The 19,412-nt window shown below is 38.2% G+C and overlaps 1 protein-coding gene across 3 annotated transcripts in view; it reads right to left on the reverse strand.

Annotated features, from left to right (window-relative positions):
* tent2 (terminal nucleotidyltransferase 2) overlaps positions 1 to 19,412 on the reverse strand; it is a 54,574-nt gene that overhangs the window by 5,881 nt on the left and 29,281 nt on the right. For all 3 annotated transcript variants that reach the window (XR_009513069.1, XR_009513068.1, XM_059974460.1), the window contains 5 exons: positions 18,451 to 18,527; positions 15,161 to 15,289; positions 14,241 to 14,284; positions 10,628 to 10,764; positions 6,782 to 6,873 (listed from right to left, as the gene is read on the reverse strand). Coding sequence is in view for 1 of the 3 variants with exons in the window: in XM_059974460.1 (XP_059830443.1) it covers positions 6,782 to 6,873; positions 10,628 to 10,764; positions 14,241 to 14,284; positions 15,161 to 15,289; positions 18,451 to 18,527 (479 nt within the window). In the remaining 2 variants the exon portion in view is untranslated. The remainder of the gene's footprint in view (positions 1 to 6,781; positions 6,874 to 10,627; positions 10,765 to 14,240; positions 14,285 to 15,160; positions 15,290 to 18,450; positions 18,528 to 19,412) is intronic.

A 19,412-nucleotide genomic window follows, 5' to 3' on the forward strand; every position in this document is an offset into this window, starting at 1 on the left:
AAACAGAGGGATATGGATCATGTACAAGCAGGAAAGGTTTAGTTTAATTTGACATCAGCTTGGACAAAGAGCTGTTGGGCCTATTCCTGTACTGTACTGACCTATAGAATTTTCACCATTTGAGAAAGCAAACAAAATATAAGAATTTTATGTAGGAAAATAAAATTTGCTTTAAAAAGTTTTTAATATCTTAGAAAACAAAACCTAACTTGAGAACAATGCAACAATTTCTAAATAGAACAAACAAGATTGATGAAGCCTTAAAATATTATTCCCCTCCTTAATTTATGCAAGTCTAATGCCTTCCTGGGTTCTTCTCATCCATCAACCAACTGCCTCTAAATTGGCACACATCTAACTCACAACGAGCTCTCATTACCCATACATAACCTCTTTTTGTTAAACAGCATGAAACTCAAGTCCACCAAGGTTGTGGATAGTTTCAATTCCATTCCATGGAAATCAACTTTAATTATAAATCTTAGAAGTGTTCTCATGTTCTTTCCTTTTAAGCTTATAATGAAATTAACTATTTGGCAAGGTGGGGACTAAATTGCCTGCTAGGCAATGAACCCACCCACCATCACTTTCTATTCTTTGGAAAGCACATGGTCATCCAAACCTTCCTGTCAGTTCGTTATAGGCACCTTCCCATTCATCACTCATCTCTGTGCTTGCAGGCCTACATAAACTTCAGGTTAAACAATGTAACAAATTAAAGTGTCCTGTCCCTTCAAATTACTATTACCTCAAGTTCTAAAGCCCTCCAAGCTCTCTATTCTGTACTCACACTGTACTATCGTGGCCACCATGCCTTCAGTGACCATATTCCTAAATTCACAAATTTCATTCCTAAAGCCTGTGCCTCTCTCCTCCTCCGGCCTGCAGTAAGTCGGCTAATAACAGCTACCTTTTTATTGAGCCTTTAGCAATCAGCACTAAAGTTTCTTTATGAAACTGAAAGACCACTTTATGAATATACAGTTTGCGAGTAGAAGTAAACCATCCAGCCCAATTGAGGCTCCAGCACTAATCCCCATACTTGACTACTTGATTAAGAAAAATCCATTTATAACTACTCTGTTTTCAGTTAACCAGCCAAGCTTCATTCATACCAATACAGGACAAGATGTTCATTTCTACAATACATTTAACATGGCACCTACAGTAATGTGCTGAATTCATCTACCAATTCTCCAACATTCACCTTACTTCAAAAAAAACCTGGTCAAACATGTATAATTTCACTGGACAGCAAATTCACCCCCCCCCCCCCCCCCACAAAGGTGTTGCTTCCTCAGATTTTTTTTTTGGTTATGATAACATGCTTGAAGCTGAATACAAGTACAATTTCAGAACACTTGTATCATGTAGGAATTTGGAGAAACACGAAACTAACTTTTATTGAATATAATGTCTTTAAATGCATAACAGTGGTAATGCTTTGCAATCGTTTAAGCTAAAAATGTTTTGTTGATGATTCTCATTTGTACTCAGTATCTCAGGCTTCTCGTTCAGGTGTCCAACAATAATCTGCTGACATTGATAGATTCCTGTTGTCTTATACTATTTCTCCATGACCGCAATGTCCTGGTGTAGCCTTTCATCATGCTCATCACTGACAGCACCAACATTTGCAGGCAAGAAGTCTAAATGGGAATGCAGACAATGAATCTTTAGTGACATGTTGCACTCCATGGCTTTGCATGCTTGAAGCATGATGTCAACCAGCTGCACATAGTTTGGTGCAAGGAAATTTTTGGCAACATCCTTGAATGTCTTCCACGCGATTTTCTCCAGTACTACTAGAAATTGCTTCTCTTTAAAGACCTGTTTGATTTGTGGACCAACAAAAATGCCTTCCATAATCTTGGTTATCAGTTATTACGGGAAACATCTGCCTCAAATATCCAAAATCCTTCATGGAAATTTTTTGAGTCTGGTGACAGTCGTGAACCCAGTAATTCTGCTTTTGCCTTTGACAAACCAAAGTCTCAGACCAGATCATCGGATTAAGTTATCAGATGAGACTCACTCAACATAAAGGGTTCAAAATACGTATCAGAATCAGTGTTGTTTTCAATTTTGGGCTTGTGCTTCGTAGCATCTTCGTCTACCTTCTCTGGACTCCATGTCTCTGGTGGATTCAGTACTGGAAGACTAATGTCATACAGCACAGGTCTCATGGCTGAAGGAAGTTTGGGGTATTCTATGTATTTCTGGTTTTTAGCAGAGAAACCAGACACACTGGTCAGTCAGGAGTTGCAGTCTATCACGTGGTCCTTCTGCTCTTGCCATATCATATGGACAATGACTTCCAAGTATCTCTGAGCCAAGCTCCAAGATCAACAGAGAATATTGTGCAACAAATGTGAGACCAGGCTGTGTCTTGGTTATCAATTTTACACCCAAGGTAGAGCTTGTAAGCTTTCTTAATAAGAGGAGTCATGGTCAGTCTTTTGAGATTTCAGCATATACTCGCCACAAATATAACAAAAATATTGCAGCTGTCACAACATTGGTGAGACGTTTTGCTATTACAAATACTCCTGAAAATACAATTACTTTATTTTAATGAGTCCACATAATATATTACGTGCGTAGAGCATGCATATCAATGTGACTGCAAACCGATGTACACGCAAATGCAATGCATAGCAGGGTGTGTGCTTGATGCTTTTATTGCCCTTTTAAAACCTGTCCTGCCATGCATCATCTGCCCTGCACAAGCATGCACAGGTGTGCCTGGACAAGATAGAAAACTTCTCAGCTTACATTTTAGGTAATATTTTAAATGATCTGAATTATGAATTAAAGTAATAAATATAGGCAATTAAAAAAATGGTGCATGATAGGGAAATTTCATGGTGATTCTCATGATCAGCAGCCCAAAATCTATAAGGTACACCCAAAAGTAATCAGAAAGCAAAATCTTTATTGTCCAGTGTTACCTTTCTTCTAAGTGTTCAACTATAATGTCTTTAATAATATCTTCTAATATTTTTCCCATGATAGATGTAAAGCTAACTAAGTTGTGGTTTCCAGCTTTCTCTCTTTCTTTTGAATGATGGAATACTTTATAATTTTCCATTCTATTGAAATTATCCTCAAAACTAGGCATTTGGAAAACAAAAATGAATGGACAAATTATTGCACTAGCCTCTATTTTTTAAACATTGAAGAATGAAATTCATCAGGATCCGATGTGCGAGCACTGGAGAGGGTCCAGAGGACAATTACAGAATGTTCCAGAGGTTTACAAGAATGATCCTGAAAATGAAGGGGTTAACGTATGAAGATTGTTTGATGGCTCCAGGTCTGTACTAACTGGAGTTTAGAAGAAAATGGGGGGGGAGGAATCTCATTGAAACCTACCCAATACTAAAAGTCTTAAATGGAATAAACAGGGAGTAGATGTTTCCAATAGTGCAAAAGTCTACAACCAGAGCCTCAGAATGGAAGGGTGTTCCTTTATAACAGAAATAAGGAAGGATTTCTTTAACCAGAGGGTGGTAAATATGAGGCATTCATTGTCACAAATAGTTGTGGAGGCCAAGTCATATTTGAAACAGGGATTGATAGGCCATTGATTCCTAAGGGCATCAAACATAATGGGGAGAAGGCAGGAGAATGGGGATGCAGAGGAAAATAAATCAGCCACAATTGAATGGTAGAGCAGACTTGATGGGTCAAGTGCCTCAATTCTGTTTTATGGTGTTACAGTAATATCAAGTTCAGCACAATTTCCTCCTTGTTTGGCTCCAGAACCTGGTTTTCTACAAAACTAAAAGTATGAGCTTCTGATCCAGGTTAGCTTTGCCCATCTGATTTTACTAGTCAACATGTAGGTTTTATTTAGGACCTAACTTTATTAAAAGGTACAAGTTGCTATCCAATTCCAAAGTTTAATTATGCTTACTTAAAACAACAACCTAAATAAAAGCTCTTAATATACCTGGTTTATTTTTGATTTAAATTAACTATATGGACTACAACACTTTTCAGTACTTTATTTCACTTCACATCTACCAAGACTCAAAGATTCAAGATGGAAAGAGCACTCACTGTCCTCTGAGGTTAGCACTGTGATTTTCTTTAAACTGTAGCAAGTTATAACCAGTAATTCACAGATTTTGTAGAATAAACATCTAGAAGAAAGTGTCTAAATTTAGATCAGAACCAATGGATAAGGAGATGCTCATAACCCCCAGTCTGGCCATCTTAAGAACACAAAGCAGGACATCGCAGAAAAGGCACCGCTAGCCCATCATAAACACAAGACGTTCTACAGATGCTTGAAATCTTGAGTAGCACATACAAAATGCTGTAAGAACTCAGATAATCAGACAGCTTCTATTGAGGGAAATAACAGTCAGCATTCTGTGTCGAGACCCTTCATCATGACCGTATTTAAACTGTACATCAGACTGCACAGTCTATGTCCATTAACTTTTTTTAACCTGTTCCCGTGTCAATCTGAATGTCTCTTAAATGTTGCTTTCATATGAGCTACCACAAACTCCCACGGCAGGAAATTCCATGCACTTGCCTTTCTCTGTGTGAAAAACTATAGACCTCTTTAAAATTTCCCCACTCTCACTTTAAAACTATGCTGTGTAATATCTGACATTTCCATCCTGTGAGAAAGACCTACTTTGTGTGATTTTCATAATCTTATATACTTCTCTCTTCCATCAGGTACAAGATACAAAAGCTTGAAAGCGTCTACCACCAGGCCCAAGCAGAGCTTCTACACTGCTGTTACCGGACTCTTGAATGGACCTTCTGTACTTCACAGCCTACCTTGATATGATCTTGTACTTTGTTTACCTACACTGCACTTTGTCAATAGCTTCTACATTTTGTTCTGCATTGATATTATTTTTACCATGTTCTACCTTAATGCACTGTGTAATCAATTGATCAATATGAACAGTATGCAAGACAACCTTTTCACTGTATCTTGGTAACAATAATGGTAACAATAATAACACCACTGACACCCCAGAGTGAAAAAAAATTCATCCAACCTCTCTTTATAGCTTATTTTCTCTAAACTAGGGAACATACTGGTAAAATTCTTCTGCACCCTTTCCAAAGCATTCATGTGCTTTTTATACTATCACAACCAGAGCTTCACACAATATTCCAAATGTAACCTGACCAGTTATTATACAGCTGCAACCTGACTTCCTGACTTTTATACTCAACACCCTGACCAATGTCTACTCTACACCTTCTTTAACACCCTATCTAGTAACAATGAACTTATTTAAAATATATAAGGCATTAGCACTATGTGCAGTATTACAGCAAGGATTGTTACATTTTTAAACAGGGTACTATCTACAACAGGGGAGTATCAATCTCACAGGTTGTCCAGTAATAGCAAGAAATACAAGTCATATCTCATGAAATGAGCTGTTAGCAACCCATTAAAAAACAGCTCTGTGCCTTATGGTTTGCAACAATGAAAGCTGATAGCAGTGCTGCCAAATGCTTATTGAATAGCCAACAGAAAAGAACTGCCAACTAAAACAACTGGCAATAACTACAAGCATCTTTAAAAGATAGTTCAATGGCTTCCTCCAAGGTGAAACAATTAGAAGGATGTTTATGCTTTAATGGCCCAAACCAAACTTGAATGAAAGCAGTAGCAAGGGAATAAGAGTGAAGGGTGTACAGAAACCCTTTTGTACTTTACACTTTTTAGGACTGAAATGAGATTTTTTTTTCAATTCTCTAGTCTAAACGATCATGAAGAGGTTCATAAAGTCATCTTAAGAGGTTGATATACATTGTCCCCTTGTGTTGCGGTATTTTGGCTGATGGAAAATTGCCCTCACATAAATGACCAATCACTACCAAAATAGTGGATATAGAATATATGTGAGAATGAAAAACTGAATACAAAATACGAATGAAAAAACATACTGTGAAAATTTGCCAAGTGTTTGAGTTACAAAGAACCATGATACAAACTGTTTTCTAAGAACACAGCACCTCAGTAACATATGGATTTGTTGCATTTCTGGCATGAAAGAAACTGGAATGTAGTGTTTGTGTATGATCAGGCTAATTGCAGAGAATTCCTGATGCCTTCACGTACAAACATCAGGACTGACGAAGGGCCTCGGCCCGAAACACTGACTGCTCATTTCAACAGATGCTGCCCGACCTGCAAAGTTCATCTAGCTTGTTTGTACGTGTTGATTTGACCACAGCATCTGCAGTGTACTTTCTGTTTACTATTCCTGATGCCTTGCATAGCCTACTACTGCTCCTATTCCTTATACTTTTACAGTCATATCTTTGGAAAACAGAAATTGGATAGGTTTTGCTCGTTTACTTTAGTGAAGCACAACTGTAGTAAGTTGTTTTAGTGAATTCACAACCTTGAAGTAAAAATTCTGAATATTATTCTGATTTTAGGTGCATAAACAAACATAAAAGACATTGGTATTTATACTAGAGAGAAGTATAGTTTTTACTACATACAGTGGTTTGAATCTATGTATTTTCTGTATTTAATTGAAGAAGCCTCCAAGTTATTACCTCTCTGGTTTGCAAAAGAGAAACATTGGTGTAAGTGTCCTTTAAATTGTTCAGGTCTATATGTTCCTTGCATTGAGAATGACACTTGCACTATATTTAAATATCTGATTAAATTTTAATAACTAAGGCTGGGATGCTCAGAACCTCTATAAGGTAGAGTTCCACAACCAGCTTTTAAGTATTGAGTAGAAAATGTCCATATCTTGCAAAATTATTACATACATACCTTCAACACAAATATATTTATTTTTCCACTCCATTTCATTGGTTTTGGGAATCACTTTGGCTTCACGAATTGAAATGATTGAATTACTCCAACTGAAGGATCAGAGTCAGAAAATATATATTAACATTCAAGTTTGAAACAATTGCCTTAGTTAATTATTAACAAACATATAGTGCAAACCTCTCCTTCATATCTGAAATTATTGTGTTATTTACAGAACACTTGCATCAGAAATCATAAATAAATGCTTCATTATTTTTGCATCTCACATAATGGTGCACATTTTTTCAAATTGGTGAGTAATTTTTTTTAAAAATAGCTTTAATCTATTTATCTTCCAGTCATGACATTAAATGCTGTCATGACATTAATTGTTTAATAAGCATTTATTAGAATAGTTGTGGAAGCCAGAACAAATAAGGCCAAACAAAATTAAAATTCTCTTGCCCTTTCTTTAGAATTAGAATACCTGCATTTGCTTCAATTTACCTATGGTGCATTTAATTCTTCCAAGATCATGCTTCTCTGTTTTATAAAGAGAAAATAACCTTTGCACACAATTCACACTTTTTGTGCAAAGAAGCTAGCAGTAAAAAATACAGACATAAAAAATGCTAATTATGCACTCAACCCATGCAATTTACAAATCTCCACTGGCAAAACAGTATGCAAGTAATGTAAGCTGCATCTTTCTTCAGTGAAGGACTTCTCCCCCTGGCAAACATTTACACACTATCTATGCTATAACAGCTGAACATTAAAGCTTGCATCTCTGGCTCCAACACTGATTTGCATCCAACTTCCACCTGTTGCCTTCACTCACTTTCTGAAATCTGAACTCAGAAAATTGAAGCAGCATAACCGTCACCAAGATATTCAGCTTTTATCTTAGGCTAAAAATGGCGGTCTTAATTTCTAGATCTGGATAGAAGTACGACTCAATTGCAGGTTTTCTTTATTTATAGTACATGGATGTTGCCATTAGGTCAGCATTTCCTGCACGTGACCCAAAGAAGTGATGGCAAGCCACCTTCGTCAACCACAATGTTCATGGTTCAAAGTAACTTTATATTCAAAGTATGTACTTATATGCAACTATATTCTACCTTGAGATTAATTGTTTTAGCAGGCATTCATGGGAAAACAAAAAAAAACAACAGAATCAATGAAAGACTACACACAAAGACCAACCAATGTGCAAAAGTCCTTCTGGTGAACATTTTTCCACAACGGTGTTGAGTTCGAAGTTCCAGGATTTAAATCCTGGAATAATGAAGGTAGAGGGGTATTTCCAATGCAGAATCATGTGCAAGTTGGAATGTAATGTGCTGGTGATGTGCTTGTGTCTGCTGTGACTGTTGTCTTTAGTGGTAAAGGTATTGTGTGGGGGGGTTAGGGAAGGGCTATGAAAGCAGAATAGAGCGAGTTACTATAGTAGGTTAAATAGTTTGCAGCCCATTTCAATTTGAATTCCCATTCCCACACTGACCTAACACCTCCCTCTGGCTACCTACCTTCTTCTCTTTACTCCACTATTCCCTCCTACAAGATTTATTCTTCAGCCTCTACACCTTCCATCCATCACCTCCAAGCTTCTCATATCATTTCTCCCCACCCCTACCTTCCTCCTCATTTGGTTTCACCTATAACTGCTAGCTTGTACTCCTCCTCGCCCACTTTTTCTTATTCTGGCTTCCAATCCTGATGAAGGGTACCAGCCCAAAGCATTGACAGTTTACTTTAATAGATGCTGCCTGACCTGCTCAGCTCCTCCAGTACTTTGTGTATGTTGAAGATTTCTAGCATCTGCAAAATCTTGTGTCCCTTAAAATGTTTAATCTTTCTTTTTAACTTCTCTTCCTTGACCTTACCGCTCTCTACAATCTTCTGATTTAGCATTTGGTACATTTCTCATCTCATTCCCAAGAGATTACACAGTGAGATTCCCTGTGCACAACTATGCAAAACTATATAACCATATAAAGCAACACATATATAATTTAGAAGAACCATCTAGAAAAGGCAGGACTTACAAAGACACAGACGTAATGTGGGCAAATTAGTTAAGTGTAAAGGCAAAAAGTTGACATGGGCAGGGTGAGCTGAAGGGCCATATACTGTGCCTTACTTGTCTATGAATCACAAGGAGAGACAGAAGAGACTGAAGGGCTGCTGAGAAGAACTTCCAGGTTTGGAGTGAAAGAGATGCAAGAGAGGGCAAAATAACAAAAAGTGCAGCTACTGAATTGAAGGTTACAGAAATAAGGGCGGGGGGGGTGAGAAATCATTCGGAAATTTTGACACAAAGTTAAACAATTTAAATTCAATGTACAGGCAGCCAATGTAAAGTGCTTTGAAAAACTATTCAGCCCCAAACCCTTTGGTTACAAAAATGATTATTATTACAACCAGGGATTTTGATCAACTTAACTCAGAATTTTTACTTGTGAATCATTCTCCTTCCCACCCACCTTCCACAGAAGAGCCAAAAAAACAGGGAAAATTGCAAAGCATGAAAAATTACAAATTCAAAAACAGAAATGTCAGCAGTTCTAAAGTATTCATTCCCCTTTGCTTAGTACTTAGTTGAACCACCTTTTACAGCCAGTAGCCTTTCTGGATTAGTCTGTATTGGTTTTGCACAATGATTGGAGCAAGATTTACCCATTCCCTGTCTCAGGTGGGAAATGGTGGTGAACAGCAATCTTGAGGTCTTGCCAAAGATATCTGATTGGGTAAGCGTCAGGACTTCAACTGAGCCACTCATGGACACCAATTTTCTTCATTTGAAGCTACTCCACGGTTGTTCTGGCAGCATGCTTTCGGCCATTGTCCTGCTGAAAGATGAATTCCCTCCCCAGTTTAAGCTTTCTGGCAGAGACTAGCAGGTTTTTATCCAGGAACTCTCTGTATTTAACAGCATTCATCTTCCCATCAATCCTGACGAGAATTCCAGTTCCTGCTGCTGAAAAGCATCCCCATAGCATGATGATACCTTCACCATACTTTATAGTAGGGATGGTGTTTCCTGGAAGATGCATAGTATTAGATTTACACCACATATACCAGTTAGTGTTGAGGCCAAGAAGTTCCACTTTAGTTTCATGAGACCACAAGACTACCTTCCACATCTTTAGAGTATCTTCTAAGTGATGCAAATCTAATACCGTGCATCAGGCAGGTAACACTGCCTCTACTGTAAAGTATGGTGGATGTAGCACCATACCTCAAGATTGCTGTCCAGTGCCACTCACCAACTAACCTGGCATACTTGGGCAATTTTGCAAGGAGTAATGGACAAATCTTGCTCCATCAAGTTGTGTAAAGCTAATAAAGACTTAACACAAAAAGAATACTGGCTGTAATAGCTGCGAGAGGTGGTTCAACCAAATACTGAGCAAAAGGGGAAGAATACTTTAGAATTGCAGACATTTCAATTATTGAATTTTTAGTTTGTTATGCTTTAAAATTTTCCCTGTCATTGGGCTCCACTTTGAAAAAGGAGCAGTGATTCACATACAAAAATTGTCTGTTAAATTGATCAAAATTCCTGGTTGTAATACTCATTTATGTGAACAAAGGATCTGGGGCTAAACATTTTTTAAAGCACTGTACATCAGAAAGAAAAAAAGTTCACCAAGAGCGCAATGTAGGTGGCTGGTCACGGAACTTAGGAAGAATTAAGTCTGAAGGTGTAAAGACCATGACTGACTGAGATAGTTAAGGCAAGATAACAGATGAATTACAGTCAGGGAAAATGCTCAGAGAAACATTCCTCATTTCAGTAATATTAGTTAACGAGAAAATAAGTGGGACAAATATTCTATCTTAAAAAAATCTACTTACTCAAATTCTGTAGCATAATATCTCAGAAAACCCATAAGCAGATCTCCGAGATTCGAGTTATTTAGTGAGCTGTATGGGCTAATGTTGCTTCCTCTTCGGTGAACAAATTGCAGCTGCATAGTGGGTTCAAAGCACTCCTAGGGGTATGAAATTGCTTTTTTAAGTAAGTAGAACATTTTTAAAATGATAATAGACAATAGGTGCAGGAGTAGGCCATTCAGCCCTCTGAGCCAGCACCGCCATTCAAAGTGATCATGGCTGATCATCCACAATCAGTGCCCCGTTCCTCCTGCCTTCTCCCCATATCCCTTGACTCTGCTATCTTTAAGAGCTCTATCTAACCCTTTCTTGAAAGCATCCAGAGAATTAGCCTCCACTGCCTTCTGAGGCACAGCATTCCACAGATCCACAACTCTCTGGGTAAAAAGGTTTTTCCTGAACTCCGTTCTAAATGGCCTACCCCTTATTCTTAAACTGTGGCCTCTGGTTCTGGACTCACCCAACATCGAGAACGTTTCCTGCTTCTAGCATGTCCAATCCCTTAATAATCTTATATGTTTCAATCAGATCTCCTCTCATTCTAAATTCCAGTGTATACAAGCCCAGCTGATCCAATCTTTCAACATATGACAGTCCCGCCATCCCGGGAATTAACCTTGTGAACCTACGCTGCACTCCCTCAATAGCAAGAATGTCCTTCCTCAATTTTGGAGACCAAAACTGCACACAGTACTCCAGGTGTGGTCTCACCAGGGCCCTGTACAACTGCAGGACCTCTTTGCTCCTATACTCAACTCCCCTTGTTAAGAAGGCCAACATGCCATTAGCTTTCTTCACTGCTTGCTGTACCTGCATGCTCACTTTCAGTGACTGATTAACAAGGACACCTAGATCTCGTTGTACTTCCCGTTTTCCTAACTTGACACCATTCAGATAGTAACCTGCCTTCCTATTCTTGCCACCAAAGTGAATAACCTCACATTTATCCACATTAAACTGCATCTGCCCACTCACCCAACCTGTCCAAGTCACCCTGCATTCTCCTAACATCATCCTCATATTTCACACTGCCACCCAGCTTTGTGTCATCTGCAAATTTGCTAATGTTACTTTTAATCCCTTCATTTAAATCATTAATGTATATTGTAAATAGCCGCGGTCCCAGCATCGAGCCTTGCGGTACCCCACTGGTCACAGCCTGTCATTCCGAAAAGGACCCGTTAATCCCTACTCTTTGTTTCTTGTCTGCCAACCAATTTTCTATCCATGTTAGTACCCTACCCCCAATACCATGTGCTCTAGTTTTGCCCACTAATCTCCAATGTGGGACCTTATTAAAGGCTTTCTGAAAGTCCAGGTACACTACATCCACTGGCTCTCCCTTGTCCATTTTCATAGTTACATCCTCAAAAAAATCCAGAAAATTAGTCAAGCAGGATTTCCCCTTCGTAAATCCATGCTGACTCAGACCGATCCTGTTACTGCTATCCAAATGTGCTGTTATTCCATCTTTTATAATTGACTCCAGCATCTTCCCCACCACTGATGTCAGGCTAACTGGTCTATAATTCCCTGTTTTCTCTCTCCCTCCTTTCTTAAAAAGTGGGATAACATTAGCCACCCTCCAATCCTCAGGAACTGATCCTGAATCTACAGAACATTGGAAAATGATTACCAATGTGTCCACGATTTCTAGAGCCACCTCCTTAAGTACCCTGGGATGCAGACCATCAGGCCCTGATGATCAAACCAAGAAAACTGCAGTTGCAAGAATTATGCACATAATTCTCTGTGACATTAATATTGTACTTCAAGTTAGTAGCATTGCCATACACGTTTCCTTCATGCATGAATTTTAATTTTTTAAAGTCAGGTGCAACTACTAAAGCAGAAAAAGGCAAATATTCTTTTCCCCTCATCGAGAAAACAGGAGAAGTTATCCATTTTTCCCTCAGTATACTGAATAAAAATTGAATTGCATCGTATCGTGAGTAGAGTAAATTATCTGCTATGGTTGAAACTGTAGGTTTGATTCTGAGATTTAGAATTAGGAAATTATCCGTTTTATTTTCAGTCTGGAGCATGACTATGACGCTTAAACTGTTAAAGCAAATGGCTGCTTTAATGCTTTTGTCTAGATATTCCCCAAGAGGAAGTGTCTAAATAAATGCATCCTGAAGTTAGGCAGAAGTAGCTAATGTCATAATTTTTCAGGAGTGCAGCTGCTGCCTGATAAATCTACTTTCTGCAGAGTCCGGGCCACTACAACATCAAAGATCTGACAGGACTTCTTTTAAACTTTGTACATCTTCTCTCAAGAAAAGGTGCATAGTAGTTCATGTCATAAAAATTAACGAAATACTTATCAAATCCATATGTATTTTGAGGTCTATTGCTCAGGATCAACCACAGATATAGCATCCGAGCTGTCTACATGATATGCAAGTCAGTGCAGTACAATATGGAGAGCAAGCTGTTGCCCATGTAGCAGGCTCCCCCTCTCCAAGCACCTGATGGATCCAAAAGAATGGCAGAGACCAATACAGTTTGGCACCTGCAGCATCGCAGAAGTTGCCTGTCAGCATTGAACTCAATATAGGATTGGCTTGGGGACTGCAACTCTGAATTTCTCCCCAGGGTTTACTCTTAAAGCCTTCCCCACAAGTGGGCATAGCCACAAGGCAATGGAGGTTTGAGATCAGATTTTTCCTTCTCTGAGATGACCTGCCAACAACGGCTAACTATGGCCATCTGACCAAAGCGACTGGCTTTAGGGTGCTAATAACCTGCCATTGCCCCTTCTTCTGTCAGTAGAAACAGTTCTCCTGTTTCTTGAATCTTGAGGGGACATAGCCTCAAGATTCGGGGGAGTAGATTAGGAATGGAGCTGAGGAGGAACTCTTTTTCCACCAGAGGGTGGTGAATCTGTGGAATTCTCTGCCCAATGAAGCAGTGGAAGCTACCTCAGTAAATATATTTAAGACAAGGTTGGATAGGTTTCTGCATAGTAGGGGAATCAAGAGATGGGGAAAAGGCAGGTAGTTGGAGATGAGTTCATGGCCAGATCAGACTCAATGGGCCAGATGGCCTGCTCTTGCTCCTATATCTTATGTTCTGCTGAGCTTAGTAGCTAAGCTTAGAAGGCCAGGAGCTGGACTTAACAGGTACTGGAAACAATCCTATTACCACCCCCCCACCCCAGTTAATAAAAAGCATAAGCAAAGGTCATACTTTCAATACAGTTTCTACTGTACATTTTAGAAGACAGTTTCAATTTGGGTACAATTATGCCCACTCATTTCCTTAACAGAGTGCAGTTTTGGCACAAATATGGGTAAGACCCAAATTCTAGAGGGAAATGAGAGTGAACATATCAAAGATGAACTGGTATATGCAAGTGTGCATGGAATCACCTAATGTCATAAAATGAGATAAGATACAGAAGCAGAATTAGGCCATTCAGTCCATCATGGCTGATGCCAGATCCCACTTAACCCCATACACCTTCCTTCTCGCCATATCCTTTGATGCCTACTTTTGATCAAAATACAAGTGGCCAAGTTTTTTTTTTACCATTAACATCATCCTAGTCCAAACGAAGAATGGTACTTACTGGGTACTCCTTCTGGAGAGATGGAATGACAGGTTCAGGTAAAGCTTAAAAGCAAAGTAATAAAATTGGAAAACCAGGTTACAACCAAAACACTGATTTACTATAGTAATGTACAAATACTCAAAATATTTTAGGAATGCTAAAGGAAATGTAAAATTAATTGGACACATATCAAATAGTATTTACATAGTTATGTTATTGTCCACAGCAAATCAGTAATAACAGGGCAAACTGATACAAAAAATAGCCAGGGAAACTGAATGGCATTCAGATGTGGCAGCAAAAGAGTTTTAATGAACAGGAAATCATTCTGGTTGTTTCTCAGATGTTTATAAAATATAGTGATCATAATTAATTTTTCCAAATATGTCCTCTCAAACTGGTCAGATACAGGATGGACTTCTTAACCAAGAACGCTGTTAACTAAAAAAAAAATTTCTGATCAAAAACCATAACATTGTGGTATTCACAATAATATTTATCGATATTTACATTGGCACATTGCTTTCATATTGCACATGCTGGTGATAATAAACTTGATTCTGAATCTCTCATGATAGGAATGAGTCTGGTGAATGTTTGCTGTAGTCCGTCAATGTCAACATTATCTTCTACTTTAGGCAAGGAGACCAAAATAATACATAATGCTTCAAATATGTCTCCCTCACGAAGGCCCTTCATAATTATCATGAGTGATACTACTTCGCAACTTACCACTTCACTTGCCTCCTAATGACCTGCTGTTGCTACATGCTAGTTCTCAAGTGACTTGTGTACAAGGACAGACAGGACGATCTGAAAATTTACACTTCCCAATCTGCCACCAGGTGGGCAAGTGGTTAAAGAAGGCGTTGGACCATTACCTTCTCACAGGCAATTAGGGAATGGTGGGATTATCAGCTATGTCCATAAAAACTTACTTTGTAGATAGTGTAATACCATCAGTACCAAAGAATAGCTACTCAATGTGCCACGACTAGCATCGTTTATTCCATGGTAACGTGCCCACTTTTTCACCACCAGCACCAGAGGACGAACACGGCTCTCAGCTGAATGAAAATAAAACACACAATAATTAAGGTAAACTTAATAGGAGAACATGTTTCAAAACAAATTTTTAAAAACTTCCAGCTCTGTGCATTTGTGATAATGTTATAGTGTTTCTTTCTTTTAATTCAACAGAAGAACAAAATCAAAACTTCCAGATGAGGAGCCAAATACTCATTCAGTTTACTTTCTATCATCTTGGCAGTCATACTATAGTTTGTTCCATTTCGCACCTTGTGGGTGGCATTTTTTGCAATTTCCATAGCATCTGTCTATTTTTACAAGGCCAAGTTGATAGCGAGACGCTCAACCCACAGCATGGATGGAAAGGTGTAAGGAGCTGTCCAGATCTGAACCCAGGACCATTCAGCTTGAAGTCCGGTGCTGATGCCACTATACCATTGGCTCGCTACCGTGACAGTTTGGTTGTGGGCTAATAATGGCAATGAATCCCAGGTGGATGGTCAAAACAAATGTATTCATTTGATTAGAAGGGAAAACAATAGAAAAGAAATTATTTACGCCAATCGGATGAGGGCATTATAGTCTAAATACTGTCCCAAGGTTTTTCAGAAACAGCGATGGTACAAATCTCTTCTGCCAGCAAAAATTGATGCCAAATTTTGAAAAATGCATTTATTACAGGATATTGGGGGGGGAAACTGGGTTATATTGCTATTAAGTGGTAGAACAAACCCTTAAATTTTGTGGAATAAATAGCCCACTCTACTCCTTTATTCCCAACACTAGGGATTGAATGCTTTGGGAATAATAGCTCCAAAATCACCTGTTCCTTCCAAGTATTATATGTTTATCATGTCTTCTCCCAAATTACGAATGTATGATTTCTCAAAATGCTATTTCCTGAAAGAACTGTGTTCAACTTCCATCAATTAACGCAAAAAAGAATTAACAGAAATAATGGACAACGCTAGAAAACTCAGAAGACCAGGCAGCGTCTGCATAAATATAAATGAGGTCAAAGACTCCGTCAAAACTGGGAAAGAGAGCTACTGGGCATTTGCAACTTAGTGTTTTTATTTCAGATGTGTAGCATTTGCAGATTTTTGATTTTCATTTGACGATGGATTGGCTGGCTGGGCAACAGATGGTTATTGCTTTTTTAAAAAAAAATAAAATTCCCGAGTAAATAAATTGTTTAATATTTCAACTAATCTAATGCAATTTAAACAAATATCAGAAAAATTTAGAGATAAACTAATTTACCAAAAAGCCAACAATGAAAACTAAAGATTATTAATTATTATTGACAGAGTCTGAGTCTATTTCTACACAAATAACACTATCAGGGATTACAGCAAACAGAGCATGTGAATGCTAGAACTTTAAATAATCATGGAATCACCCAGGACTAAAATACTTGCAGGTAGGTAAAACCCCCGCAACCACAGCGAGACTTTCTATCAAAGCTCATCTAAACAGAAGTGCCTCACAGCAGCAAATTGATCCTTTACAATGGCTTTCATTTTCAAGAACTTTGTTTTGCTGGTAATTTTTAAAAAGGATTTTACCCACAAGTAAAAATAGAACAGCACAGAATGCATTAAAAATGTTAATGTATGATATTTGTAGTTACAAAATAAAGTAAAATGTCTCTAAGTTAGATTGGAGAAAATTAAAGAATTTGCATTCTTCTGCCACTGAAATCTGTTCCGAGGAAACAACACTGACCTCTAGTGGGCAATATTACTAAAACCCTTGCTGTTCTGAAGAAACATAACCATGAAAGTCTATAGCATAGGAACAAATAATTTGGATTATATCCTGAACAGTTCCTTAATAGATCAATCCTAAAATATGCAAATCTGCCCAAAAACTAATGGAGATTATTGAGTGCCTAAACAAACATGTATTCACATAGCATGTAAATGCAGAGATAAAATTTATATGGAATGCCCTATTCACCAAGGTTTTAACATGCATTGCAGCTATTCTGAAACAAAACAACTCAGATGCAGCAGTTATATTTCATGCAACAAGACCTCACAGCAATGAACAGATTAATTGGAAATAGTTATGTGATTGTTGGTCTGATGGAGTGGATCAAAGAACCTGTTTCCATGCTGTGTACAAATGATTTTAAAAGATTTAGATTCTTGAATTCAGAAATGATTCATTTTTAAAATATGCATAATTTATAGGAGATGATACCATATATTGAACTATGTGCATTTGGTTACATCTGGTTTACTGGGTGCATTGTTCCAATACCAAATCTCAGTCTTCATATTTACAAAACCAACATGGGAGATATGGGCACTCTTCCTGAGTATGAGACATGACTTCCAAATTTGTACAAGTTGTAAAAATGTGAACAATGGTCCACAACAGAGATTTAACAACTATTTCTTTTTAACAAATCAATCCTAAACTTGCTGCTGCCTATCTGATTATGTGACTCATTAAATTTAATTTACAATTCCTTAAACTTGACTATAACTCAGCTAGGTTGTTCAACATCCTATTAGCCCTGACGAATGTTGCTCTGCAAGAAACAAAGGTTTGGTGTCTTTAAACTTTATAATCAGATACAAAATCCTGGAGGAACTCAGCAAGTCAGTCAGCATCTATGTAGGGGAATGAACCATTAAAGTTTTGGGACAAGACCCTTCATCAGGACAAAGCCCGACAGGCCATCTGTTCATTCCTCTCCACAAATACTGCCTGACTTAAAGTTCCTCCAGCATTTTATGTATGCTCCAGCATCTGCAAAATCTCTTATGTTTATAATCTATATATAATTTTGAATTAGCTATGCATGTAACCCACTTTACCTTCCTACATGCCAAACTTTATATGTGAATTTTATGCACTAAATTACTCAGTTCAGTTCGTTAAAGTGAGAAAGCAACATTGAAACATACTGTACCCTCAAGGAATGGACCACTACTGTATTTCTTATGCATCACACTTCACACTGATTTTACATAAAAAAATTTTAGAATTTAAATTCAAGACTGTTTAATGTCAGTTCCACTGCACAAGTGTAAAGGAGAACAAAATAATTGTTAATCCAGATCCAATGCATGTTTTCGATTTAGGTTAAGATCAATAGCCTAGACTGCCAACTTGGTAGGATTACCTAAGATTTTTAAGTAACACTGGAGGCAGAACAATGGCATGTCACATGTACAATACTTACTAGATGCATAGCTCCTCAGAAGGAATGTATTTCTTATTCCCACGACATTGTTTACATTCAAGTCAAATTCCACACCACTAAAAATTAAACACAGACAAATTAGTTTTAACATTGAAAAATGTTAGATTCAGGACATTCCTGAAAATTGACAGTCACAGCTTTAATTTTGTTAAGTCACACACAACATGGATTACTACAGTAACTCTCAGCTGCATTTAATTTTTTTTATGGTCAGTTTATCAGGCAATATGGAAGTTATTTGAGTCAGAAACATCCTATAAAGCAAAACCTGTTATAATACCTCTCTTCCCCAGCAAAAAAAGGGTGGAACAAAAGATACAACAGATGCTGCAAACTGGAGCAACAAAGTGCTAGAGGAACTCAGCAAATCAAACAGCATCCATGGGAAAAAAGAAACGTCTGCGTTTTGGGTTTACACACTGTGTCAGAATTGAGAGTGGAGGAGTGAGATGGACAGGCATAGAGACGAGAAGGGAAATGGCAAGAAAGGATTCTGGGTTTTTGGTGATCTGAGGAAGGGTACAAGATGACAGTCAGGTCAAGGAGGGAGTGTAAGTAGGGCTGGAGTTGGAAGACTGACAGTGAGAGAAAGAAAAACAGGTGGAGCAAAGTGGGCAGGAAGGAAATGTGAAGATGGGCAACAGCTGTTGGAGGGAGACAGCAGGAATATAAAGCTCAATTGAGACAAGGAGGTGAGAATGGGAAGCATTAGGAAAAGTGATTGACAGTTGGAATCAAAAGAGCAAGGGGTGCAAACTTGAGCATGAAGTGGGTAGCTGGAGCCAGGAGGGGAAAGGGGACAAAGATGGGTAAAAGGGGCAGAAATAGAAAGACCAGAAGATCAGCTGTTGGGGAGGGGGGAGTGGGTGGAGATCAGTGAGTGAAAAAGTTGGCTCTTTTTCACTCAACACAAGTAGTACGAAATCTAATTATAGACAATA

The sequence above is a fragment of the Hypanus sabinus genome, chromosome 7 (genome assembly GCF_030144855.1).
Source record: "Hypanus sabinus isolate sHypSab1 chromosome 7, sHypSab1.hap1, whole genome shotgun sequence".
NCBI lineage: Eukaryota > Metazoa > Chordata > Chondrichthyes > Myliobatiformes > Dasyatidae > Hypanus > Hypanus sabinus.